We start from the raw sequence: 12,500 nt of genomic DNA, 5'->3' as shown, positions 1-12,500 counted from the left end.
AGTGATCACATTTTATCCATTTCATCTCATGCAGGGATGCTATTCAGTGTATGTAAAACCGCCGTGATTCAAAGGAATTCTAGGAAAGGACAGCATTCTATAAACAACAGTGAGATCGAGGATTCTTGTCACATACCTTGTGTTATTGAATCCTAAACTGGCGTATCTTTTACTTTAATGAAATTCTTTGTGTGGTCCAGGTGTCATTGAAAGTTGCTGGCCTTCTTTTGTTTATGAGTTACAATGTGTGTATGTATATGCATATGTATAAATATATATATATATATATATATATATATATATCTGTGTGTGTGTGTGAGACTGTCTATGTGTGTGTGTGACTGTGTGTGCGTATGTGTGTGTGTGTGTGTGTGTGTGTGTGTGTGTGTGTGTGTGTATGTGTGTGTGTGTCACTGTATGTGTGTATATGTGTGTGTGTGTGTGTGTGTGTGTCACTGTATGTGTGTGTCTGTGTGTGTGTATGTATGTGTATATGTGTGTGTATGTGTGTGTGTGACTGTATGTATGTGTGTGTGTATGTGTGTGTGTGACTGTATGTGTGTGTGTGTGTAATTGGCTACATTCTCACCTGCTTCATAGACTGATTAAAATCTTGAATTCATCGAAGCCACCTTCTTAACTGCCTAGAAATTCATCTCGGCAAAAAGCCACATTTCTTCCACAAAGCCATCCTTCCCTCGTCCATTGACTGAGCCGTCTCTTCAGCCACAAAACCCGCCTCCCACCATGAAACCTCCCTTCCACCACGAAGCCCATACCTCGTCCACCACCCAGCCAGGCCCCCCCTCCACTGAACCTTCCCTTCTCCCAGCTCTTCCACCACCAAACCAGGACTCCACCACCTCCTCCTCCACTAGCCAAACCAGGCCTCCTCCACCACCTCCTCCACCAGCCAAGCCAACTCTTCGCCACAATGAGCCTCAACCCGCAAGAACTGGCGGAGCACTTCACGTGGGTCGATTACACCGTGTTCGGCCTCATGCTCGCTGTGTCGGCAGCCATCGGCATCTTCTACGGCCTGTGTAGCAAGAAGAAGCAAGACACGAAGGAATTCCTCATGGCTGGCAAATCCATGACGACTTTCCCGGTTGCCATGTCCCTGATTGCGAGGTGAGTTGCCATGGAGGTTAATGTGAGTTGGGCTGGTATGGATCTGATTGTGAGTTAAGCTGTTGTGTATCTGCGGAGTATGTTGCTATATACCGGACTGAAAGGTGATTTTTGATGTCCCTGATTGCCAAGCCCCTAATAGTGCCATATTCAAAATTTGACAGGGATGTTTATAGAATGAAGGAAGACTTGCCTATATCGAAGCGCCTTTGCAATTGTAATCAGGAAAGTTTTAGTTCCTTTTAAAAATATTAGATTAAGAAGAATATTGTGCAATTTTAGTTAAAAAAAAAAAAAAAAGTCACAGTACCATTCTGGAAAGATTAAAGTGCCCTATTAAAGGCAGGAATTTAAAGTTCCCTTGTTATATTTCTCCCCCCCCCCCCCTCTCTCTCTCTCTCTCTCTCTCTCTCTCTCTCTCTCTCTCTCTTCTCTCTCTCTCTCTCTCTCTCTCTCTCTCTCTCTCTCTCTCTCTCTCTCTCTCACTCTCACTCACTCTCCCCTCCCTCCCTCCCTCCCTCCCTCCTTCTCTCTCTCTTCATCTACTGATTATATTCTTGTTAATACACACACTCACGCACTCACAAACACACACGTATATAAATCTAAATCTAAATAAAGGTATGAATATAGCTACAAATGCACTTTCTCCCCAACAGCTTCATGTCCGCCATCACCCTACTGGGAACGCCCGCGGAAGTGTACCAGTACGGCTTCTTGTACTGGTTAATCGGTTGGTCGTATATCCTGGTAATGCCTTCTGCTGCCTACCTGTACTTCCCGGTATTCCATAAATTGCAGGTGAGTTGGGAAAAGGGGGGGGGGGGGGAGGATAGGCGTAGAGGAAGTCAGAGTTAAGAGAAGGGAGAAAGAAGTGGAGGAAAGGAGGAGAGGAGGGGGATGGGATGAGAATGATGAGGATGATGATAATGAGGATAATAATGGTGATGGAAGAAGGGGGGAAGGGATGGAGGAGAGGAGAGTTGGAAGAAAGGGGGAAAGGAGTTGAAGAAAGGAGGGGATGAGGGGAAGAATGAGAAGAGGGAGGGGGTAATGATGATTAGGAGGATAATGGTGATGGGGAGGGAGGAATGGTGAGGAGATGGAGGGAAAGGGGGAGGAGAATGAATAGAGAAAGAAGGGAAAGGAGGGGAAAAATGAGACATACAGACAGAAATACAAACATACATGCAGACAGACCGATAGACATACAGACCCATAGATAGACTGACAAACCGAGAGAACAGTCCTCTGAAGTCATAACACATCGACAGATATATTCAAGGAAAATCATCTGCAACCTACTTTCCATCTTTTTCTCTAAAAGGAATTAGAATAATCTATTTCGTAAGCATGTATATAGATAGATAAATAGATAGATATGTAGATAGACAGACAGATAGACAGAAAGGACAGAAAAAATATAGATATACAGATATATGTGAACTTATGGAAGTATGTATACGTTTACATTAATGTTAAGTCAAATTTCTCTCTTTACTACAGGTAACTTCCGCCTACGAGTACCTGGAAATTCGTTTCAACAGAAAAATACGGTGGATGGGGTCCTTCACCTTCATAATTCAGGTGAGAGAGAGACTAGGATTTTACATTGCTGACCAATAACTAATATGACCACAAATGAAAATTCTAAAGCTAGTTTAAAGGTGAAAAAAAAACAATAATTATAATCATTACAAGTAGGAAAAGAGAAAATAATAACTTAAAGTTATTATAAATATTCTCCACCAACCTCCCATACACATACCACACCATCTATCACCACCACCTTCTCCAACACATACCACCACCACCATCTCCTCTAACACATACCACACCATCTATCACCACCACCACCTCCTCCTCCAACACATACCACCACCACCACCACCATCCACCAACACCAACACATACCACCACCACCACCATCCACCAACACCACCACCACCACCATCCACCAACACCAACACATACCACCACCACCACCATCCACCACCACCACCACCACCACCATCCACCATCCACCAACACCACCACCACCACCACCATCCATCAACACCAACACTACCACCACCACCACCATCCATCAACACCAACACATACCACCACCATCACCAACACCACCACCACCACCACCATCCATCCATCAACACCAACACCATCACCACCACCATCCACCACCACCACCACCATCCACCACCACCACCACCACCACCACCATCCACCAACACCAACACATACCACCACCACCACCATCCACCAACACCACCACCACCACCATCCACCAACACCACCACCACCACCACCATCCACCAACACCAACACATACCACCACCAGTATGTATGTACTGGTGGTACACCATCCACCAACACCACCACCACCACCACCATCCATCAACACCAACACATACCACCACCACCACCAACACCAACACATACCACCACCACCATCCACCAACACCAACACATACCACCACCACCATCCACCAACACCTAACCCCCCCTCCTCCCCCATCTCCCTCACAGATGTGTCTCTACATGGCCATCGTGGTGTACGCCCCCGCCCTCGCTCTCTCTCAGGTCACGGGCATGAATGTGTACTTCTCCGTCAGCCTAATATCCTTTGTGTGTATTTTCTACACTACACTGGGGGGCATGAAGGCCGTGCTGTGGACGGATGCTATACAGGTGAGGCCTCTGCTGTTGTTTGTGTCGTTGTCTCCTGTTGTTTGTTATTATTATTGTTGGTATTATTGGTATTGTTAGTATTATTATTATTAGTAGTAGTAGTATTGTTATTGTCAATATTATTATTATTGTTATCATTACCATTATTATTATTATTACTATTATCATTATTATCATTATTATCATTATTAGTATTGCTATTAATAGTAGTAGTAGTAGCAGTATTGTTATTGCTACCATTATTGTTATTAGAAGTAGCAGTGGTAATATCTGTGGAATGGGAGGTGATGATAAGGGTATTGATAATAATAATACTAATTTTGATAATAGCGGTGATAATGATAACTATGATAATGGAACTCACACTCATAATAATAGTGACAATAGTAATACGGATAATGACAAGGACAATGATAATGATGATGATGATATTAACAATAATAATGATGATGGTGATGATGATGATGATGATAATGATTATTATGATTGCAATGATGAGAACAACAACAATGATAAAGGTGATAATAATAACAATAATGACAGTAATGATAATGATAACGTTAACGCTGGTTATAATAACGACGACGGTAATGACAATAGCTGTTAATAATGATAATGATAATAATAACAAAAAGAATAGGAGTAATGATACAATGCAAATAGAGGTGATGATAACAACAGCAGCAACGTTAATAATACGTACACTTCAATCTACTTTAATTCAGTTTAATCCAGAGATGAAAAAAATGGCGTCTGTGTGATAATGTTACATTTTATGTTTCTGTGAGGATTAGTTGTCAGTCACCTCTCTCTCTCTCTCTCTCTCTATCTATCTCTCTTTTCTTCCTTATATTTCATACTATTATTATGTTCTCCCTTTCTGTTTTCTCTTTCTATCTCTTTTTCCTTTTTTCGTTCTCCCTTTCCTCTCTCTCTCTCTCTCTCTCTCTCTCTCTCTCTCTCTCTCTCTCTCTCTCTCTCTCTCTCTCTCTCCCTCCCTCCCTCCCTCCCTCCCTCCCTCCCTCCAATCACCCTCCACCCACCCTCTCCTCCCCACCAGGTCATCATCATGTTCGGCAGCGTGCTCTTCGTCATCATCAAGGGGACGATCGACGTGGGCGGCTTCGCATACGTTTGGGAGAAGAACAGGGAGTGGGGACGCATCGAACTCGTCAACTTTGACCCGAACCCGACGACTCGACACTCCATCTGGACGCTCGTTATAGGCGGGTACTTCACCTGGATCGCTAATTATGGGGTGAATCAGGCGCAGGTGAGTGGTTTTTTGTTTTTTTTTTTCTAGGTGAGTAAGTAGTAGAATACGATTTACTCTCAGGCAGCATTTATCAAGCTCGTGTGAGTGGTTTTTCGGTGTCGTAAGTAAGTAGTCTGAAGGTGGAAAGTGATTTCATAGTACTATTATTATCAGTATTATTATTATTATTATTATTATTATCATTATTATTATTATTATTATTAATCTCTCCATGAAAGTTTGTTGATTTGTATCGAGGCTCTGAAGGGGAGGGGCGAGGGGGGAGGGGGGAGGGGGTTAATCTTATCTTTATGAGACGGCTTCGGAAACTGTGGTTTGGGAGGAGGCGTCGCGCTTCGGGTGGGTTACGTGTGTGTGTGTTTAGACAAAAACACACACACACGCACACACACACACACACACACACACACACACACACGCACACAAACACACACACACACACACACACACACACACGTACAGACACACATATGTATACACATACATGCACACACACACACGCACACATGCATATATGTATGTATGTGTGTATCCATGCATTTATACATACACATATATGTATGTGTATGTTTTTGTGTGTGTGTGTGTCTGTGTGTGTGTGTGTGTGTGTCTGTGTGTGTGTGTGTGTGTCTGTGTGTGTGTGTTTGCATGTATGTGTGAATATATATATATATATATATGTGTGTGTGTGTGTGTGTGTGTGTGTGTGTGTGTGTGTGTGTGTGTGTGCGTGTATGTGTGTGTTTGTGTCTGTATGCGTATGTGTGATTTTCTGTTCCTTTTTCAATAAGTTGTTCATTTATATATTGCTTAAACATATTTACTCCCACTTCCACACTTACTAAGTTTATGCTTAAGTTTAATTCAAAATTTGACTTTAAGTTAATGAAAGTCTACTCTTAAGAGTAAGATAAATTTAACATAGGTTCCCAACAAAGTTTACATCTAAGTTAAATTCAGTTCTCATCTAAGTTCGCGATATAGTGTCCAACTAAGTTCACTCCAAGTCCAAGTAAGTTTAACCCAAAGCGCGTTCTGAAGTTTACAGTTCTCAAGTTCACACAAAGTTAGCATAAAAATCCACACTTAAGTTAATAAGTCTCACACTTACCATAATACCAAACACACGAATTTTGCGAAACCAAATTTTACTTAACCAAATTGAATGCACTAATCTACACTAAGTCAGTAACTTGTATTCATATCCTCAAGTTAAATACACTGATTTACACTGAGCGAGTAAGTTCAGTTCAAACCCTCAAGTTCAAAACACTGATTTACACTGAACCAGTAAGTTCAGTTCAGACCCTCAAGTTCAACAGAGTACACTGAGCCAGCAACTTTACCCCAACCCCTCATGTTCAACACACTGAACTACACTGAACTACACTGGACTGCACTGAGCCCATAGCCACCGCAAGAACAAACAAGTATGACATTTCACACTGCAGTCGTAAAGGTGAACTCCGAGATGACACTGAGTTAAGCGTGATTAAATGACGACGGCCGTCATCTGTCATGTATGTCAGTGATGTCGCCGCCGAGAAAGGTTAATTAAAAGGAAAGAGGGTAAAGGAGGGGAGGAGGAGGAGGAGGGGAGAAAGGAGGAGGAGGAGGACGGGGGTGAGGAGGATTATGATGGTGGTGATCACAATGATGGTGATGATTATGATGGTGATGGTGATTATGATGATGATGGTGAAGATGATGATGATGGTGAAGATGATGATGGTGATAGTGAAGATGATGATGATGGTGAAGATGATGATGATGGTGATAGTGAAGATGATGATGATGGTGAAGATGATGATGATGGTGATAGTGAAGATGATGATGATGGTGAAGATGATGATGATGGTGAAGATGATGATGGTGATAGTAAAGATGATGATGATGGTGTAGATGATGATGATGGTGAAGATGATGATGATGGTGAAGATGATGATGGTGATAGTGAAGATGATGATGATGGTGAAGATGATGATGATGGTGAAGATGATGGTGATAGTGAAGATGATGATGATGGTGAAGATGATGAAGATGATGGTGATGATGGTGAAGATGATGATGGTGATGATTATTCTTATTATTTTTACGAAATGAAGTAATAATTAACAATTAGTAATAATAGTAATTATAATGATGGTAAAATAACGGTGGGAAAAGAAGGTGAAGAAAAACGATCATGAGAGGAAGACAACAGAATGATAATGATATAAAAAGATGAAGAAGTAGAATAAGACAAAGAGGGCAAAGAAAAAGAAGCAAAAGAAAAGTAATTGTAGTATTAATGATGATGGTGAGAATAATAATAATATTAATAATAATAACAATAATAATAATAATAATTGTAATGATAATAATGATAATAGAATAATGAAAATAATAATAGGAATAATTATGATAATAATAATAATAGAAAGACTGACAAATAAGAACAAAACGCGGACGGATAAGTAGAGATTAAGAACCACTACAAGAAAATAATGCGAGATGCTCTAGACGGATTTGTAGGAACCCTAAAAGTGGGAGGAAGAAACGTCACAAAGCTTCGATATGCTGACGATATCGTCCTTATTGCTGGATCACTGCTAGAACTAGAAGATCTCGTCACAAGAGTCAAACTAGCAAGCGAACAGGCGGGACTGATGCGCAACACACAAAAGACGAAAGTTAGGAAAATAGCTGGTGATCCAGAAAACATCGAAATGAGAGACCTTACTGTAAACGGTGATATCATTGAAACAGTTGAAGATTTCATCTACCTCGGTGCAAATTTCACAAATGACTGTAATGGCAGCAAAGAAATCAGAAGATTAGCAATCGCAAGAAATGCAGTCATCAGCCTCAGCAACATCTGGAAAGACCGGTCCATCACACTCCAAACGAAATTTCGAATACTACACACCCTGATTTTCCCTATGGCTCCCTATGGCAACATATGGCTGTGAATGTTGGGTTCTCAAGAAAGCTGACACAAATCGATTAGAATCGTTTGAGATTTGGGGCTATAGAAGAATCTTACGCCTCAGCTGGAGAGAGAGGAAATCGAATGATTGGGTCCTACAAAAAATCGGCCAAGCAGCCCTAATGAACAAAATAAACGAAAGAAAATTGTCATTTATTAGCCATGTTGCAAGAAGTAAAGGCATAGGATATGATATCCTGTCTGGTAGGATGAGCGGTAAAAGAAGAAAAGGAAGGCCACGAAGGAAGCTTGAGAGCGACATCCAAGAGGCTGTGGGAATGTCCATGGCTGAGTTACTGCGACGTGCACAGGACAGAGACTCTCGGCGGACGACCATCTCGTGTGCCATGGCGGGGCAGACCTGACCCTTCCGTTGCTGATGATGACAATAACAACAGCAACACAAACAAGAACAACACCACACGCCGTCACTCCCTCCTAACGCCTTCACGACCCGTCCCTGCAACCGGCACGGGCGCCGCGGTAACCACGGCTTTTCTGCTGCAAGTGAAGAAGGAGAACAAGGCGGAGGAGAAGTAAAAGAAGTAGAATAATGAGAAGTAGAAGGAATAGAAATAAAAGGAGGAGGAGGGAAAGGAGAAGAAATGGAGAATGATAATGAAGATGAAGAAAAGATGAGATGATGATGAGAAAAATAATGAAGAGAAAGAAAAAGATGATGACAGTGAAGAACAAGGCCAAAAAAAGCACCAAACGAAACAAGGGGCCTTTACGTGTTAACGGCCGCCGGTCTTTTAAAGCAGGTCGTCAGACGTTAACTGTTACTCGCTGAATGTTCTGTAAATCATTGTTCCTGTGCGTACGGTGCGTCCTGTAGTAGCACAGTGCTTCTGTAGTGAGGCATAAACAGTGGATTGATTGTTGATTAGCATAGTTCCCACCATTACCGCAAACCGTGCGAATGCGATGGTGAAGCCTAGACTTCGGATTAAGATGTCTGTAACTTATTTAGTGATTTTAACGACGTCTGTACTTCAGTGAAATTTTACAAATCTATTACGTGTATTACAAGTTTTGTATAAATTCTTACAGCGTGATATACCGCTAATCATCGATTATTAACTCCAATAAACGCGGAAGTCATGGCTCTAGCGATGCATTCGAATCGTTGGCGGTAATGGTGCTAAACCTGTTCATTATCCGGATTTGAACAGATGAATTATAAGAGAAAAACATTGAGTAGAAGAAATATTTGTTTTTCTTGATTGATTTCCTAGGAAGTGATTAATACAGCGATTATTAATGAGATTGTCGATGCATGGATAGTCCTCGGAGAACTTTTTTTTTTTTTTCTAATCAAAATAGTATTTGCAGACTAAGCACTAAACATCTGGCAAGTGTATGTACCACAATTTAACAGCACAGTCTGCCGTGATGAAGAAATTAAAATGAAGAGCAAAAAGAAAAAGAAAAAATAAAGAAAATGATGATAGAGATATGAAAACATTTTGATAAACATGGAACTTTAACTTTCAATTTTTATTCGTATGTGCAAGCAGAGAGAGATAGACAGAAAACCAGAAACAAATAGATAGACAGACATACAGAGACAGGGATAGAGAAACGGATAGACCGACAGGGGGAACTAGAAACAGAGATCGAGAGGGATGGAGAAAAAAGAAGAGAGGTGGGGATGCAAAAAAAGGTAAAAAAGAGAGATGGATAGACAAAAGAGACCGGAGGAAGAGAGGAAGAAAAAAGGACGGACAGGAAAAAAAGAAAGAGAGTGAGAAAGAGAAAGAGAGAAACAAAGACAAAGAGACAGAAAGAAAGAAAGAGAAAAAGACAGTGAGAACGAGACAGACACTCGCGCATACGCAATGCACACACTCATGGCAATTAAACAATACTCCAGTGATAATGGTGTGCGTCATCCACATGCCTGGTCTATTTAAAGATATTATTTATAGGTGTGAATCTATTTACCTGTTGGTTTGTGTGTGTGTTTGTTTGTTTGTGGCTGCGTATGCGATGACTGTGGCTGCGGTTATTATGATCAATCATGGTCACTGCGATTGCTGGTATTGCATCATTTATTATGTTAGTCATCAATCTTATCACCATTTTTGTTGTGATTATAGACGGACAGATAGAAGGAAAGAGAGTTACAGAAAGAAAGGAAGAGACGGAGCCAGGTAAGAGAAAACAGAGCGAGAATGAAGGAGGAAGAGAAAGAGAAAGAACCTATGAGAGAGAGAAACTCACCCCCTCCCCCCACCCCCTTCAGGTGCAGCGCTACCTCTGCGTCCGAACCAAGTCGATGGTGGAGCGCGCCCTTTGGATCAACATGCTGGGCCTCTTCGTCCTCATGATCTCCTGTGCCTTCGGGGGCCTCGTGATCTTCGCCCGCTACTGGGACTGCGACCCCATCAGCGCCGGCGTCGTGAGTTCGGCCGATCAGCTGATGCCCCTCTTCGTCATGGACATCCTCGGCGACTGGAAGGGCCTGCCCGGGCTCTTCGTGGCGGGCATCTTCGCCGGCGCCCTCAGGTGGGTGGGCGGGGGGTGGGGTGGAAGGGAGGAGGGTGGAGGGGCTGGAAGGGAGGAGGGTGGGTGGGTGGAAGGGAGGAGGGTGTTTGGGTGGAAGGGAGGAGGGTGGAGAGGCTGGAAGGGAGGCGGGTGGGTGGGTGAGATGCAGGAGGAGGAGGAACGGAAGGGGGTAGGGGTTAGGGATGGGAGGTGGATGGGGAGGGGGACCAGGATTAAGGGAGTAGGTTGGGGTGGAGGGGGGGAGATGGAAGGTGAGCGAAGCGGGGAAAGAGGAATGAGGGAGGATGAGTGGTGTGGGTGGAAGGCTGGAATTGGAGGTGGAGAAAGGAACATTGATTACATGGGTAGCAATGCGGGTGGAGGATGAGGGGACGGAGTGGATGGGCGAGAATGGGGGTGGGGGCGGGGTTGGAGGATGGGTGGAGAATCGGCAGATGGGGCGAGTGAATGTGGAGCGAGAGATGGGTTGGGAAGGGGGTGGAGGGGTGCGCAGAGGATGGGTGGAAGGGGGGAGGGGGAGTGGCGAACGGGGCGTTGAAAAAGGGGTGCCATTTTGCGTCTGGCTGTGGACTGCCTAGACGGATCTGTATATAGGCAAGGTCCACACTTTTTAACGCAGGTAGCACCACTTCCTATTGAACCTAAAAATAGAATGGACTTTTCCCCAAGAGAAATGGCTGTTAATGGATTGGAAATCTTCATAACCATAGGTAAGAGAAGGGAATTTCGGTTTTACTTCTGGTAATTATAAAGATATCGAGTATATTATACAAATAGGTATGTATCTAGCTCTATCGGATATTTCCCGGCGCACCCGCACTGGCCAAATACGTTGACGTCATTCGCTCCGCCCCCTTTTGACCCTGTCTGTGCTGTATTTTATGGCAATTGTTTTTTTCAATATATTTTCTTTGAAATTGATTTATTGATTGACTATGGTAAAAAGAATCTAAGAAGAAATCAAGAAAAAGAAGATGCCTTCTAAGAATTTCATTGAGAGACGAAGTGGAGCTACCTGTGTTGAGTACTTTGGGTATAGGTATATATGTAGGGATAAGTATACGCAAGAGTGGTTTCAAAGGATATAGGTGAGGAAATAAAAGTGAAAAGTTATGCTAGTCTCTCTCTCTCTCTCTCTCTCTCTCTCTCTCTCTCTCTCTCTCTCTCTCTCTCTCTCTCTCTCTCTTTCTCTCTCTCTCTCTCTCATTCCTTCTCACCTTCCCTACTTCCCTCCCTCCCTCCTTCCGTCTCACCCTGCCCCCTTCTCTCAGCCTGCTCACCCTCCTTCCTTCCTCCCCCTCCTCCTCCCTCCCTCCCTCCTACTCTAACCTCCCCTTCCATCCCTAATCTCCTCCTCCCTCTCTCTCCCCTATCTCACCCTGTCTCCTTCCCAGCCTATCTTCCTCTCCCCCCCCTCTCCGTCACTCCCTCTCTCACCCCTCTCCCTCTCTCCCTCCCTGCCTCTCTTCCTCTCCCCCCCTCCCCCACCCTCCCTCTCTGACCCCTCTCCCTCCCTCCCCACACAGCACCGTCTCCTCAGGCATGAACTCCCTGGCGGCCATCGTCCTCGAGGACTTCCTGAAGAACGGCTGCTACAAGACCATCTCCGAGAGGACGTCCATGGTGGCGTCCAAGCTGCTGTCCCTCTTCTTCGGTCTCCTGACGTTCGCGCTCGTGTTTGTGGCCGAGCAGCTCGGGGGCGTCCTGTCGGTGGGTCTGCGGGGCTGCGGCGGGGTCTGTCCGGGGCTTGGTCTGTGGGGTTCATTTACTCGATTGATTGGTGTTTGGTTGTTTGTGGCTTTGTTTGCTTGTGGGTTTGTCTGTGGGTTTATTTCCTTGCTTGATTTGTGTTTGGTTGTTTGTGGCTTTGTTTGTTTGTGGCTTTGTCTGTGGGTTTATTTCCTTGCTTGATTTGTGTTTGGTTGT

The 12,500-nt window shown here is 43.7% G+C and overlaps 1 protein-coding gene across 1 annotated transcript in view; it reads left to right on the top strand.

The window, feature by feature from the left end:
- Positions 1-12,500, top strand: part of LOC125048411 (sodium-coupled monocarboxylate transporter 1-like) — a 22,800-nt gene that overhangs the window by 3,788 nt on the left and 6,512 nt on the right. The window contains exons 2-8 of the mRNA XM_047647093.1: positions 833-1,131; positions 1,791-1,932; positions 2,638-2,718; positions 3,658-3,819; positions 4,880-5,092; positions 10,312-10,574; positions 12,101-12,284. Of these exons, the coding sequence (XP_047503049.1) occupies positions 935-1,131; positions 1,791-1,932; positions 2,638-2,718; positions 3,658-3,819; positions 4,880-5,092; positions 10,312-10,574; positions 12,101-12,284 (1,242 nt within the window). The 5' untranslated portion in view covers positions 833-934. The remainder of the gene's footprint in view (positions 1-832; positions 1,132-1,790; positions 1,933-2,637; positions 2,719-3,657; positions 3,820-4,879; positions 5,093-10,311; positions 10,575-12,100; positions 12,285-12,500) is intronic.

The sequence above is a fragment of the Penaeus chinensis genome, chromosome 43, assembly GCF_019202785.1.
Source record: "Penaeus chinensis breed Huanghai No. 1 chromosome 43, ASM1920278v2, whole genome shotgun sequence".
Taxonomy (NCBI): Eukaryota; Metazoa; Arthropoda; class Malacostraca; order Decapoda; family Penaeidae; genus Penaeus; species Penaeus chinensis.
Note: the sequence above shows the minus strand (reverse complement) of the source record. Positions and strands in the feature narration are given on the sequence as shown.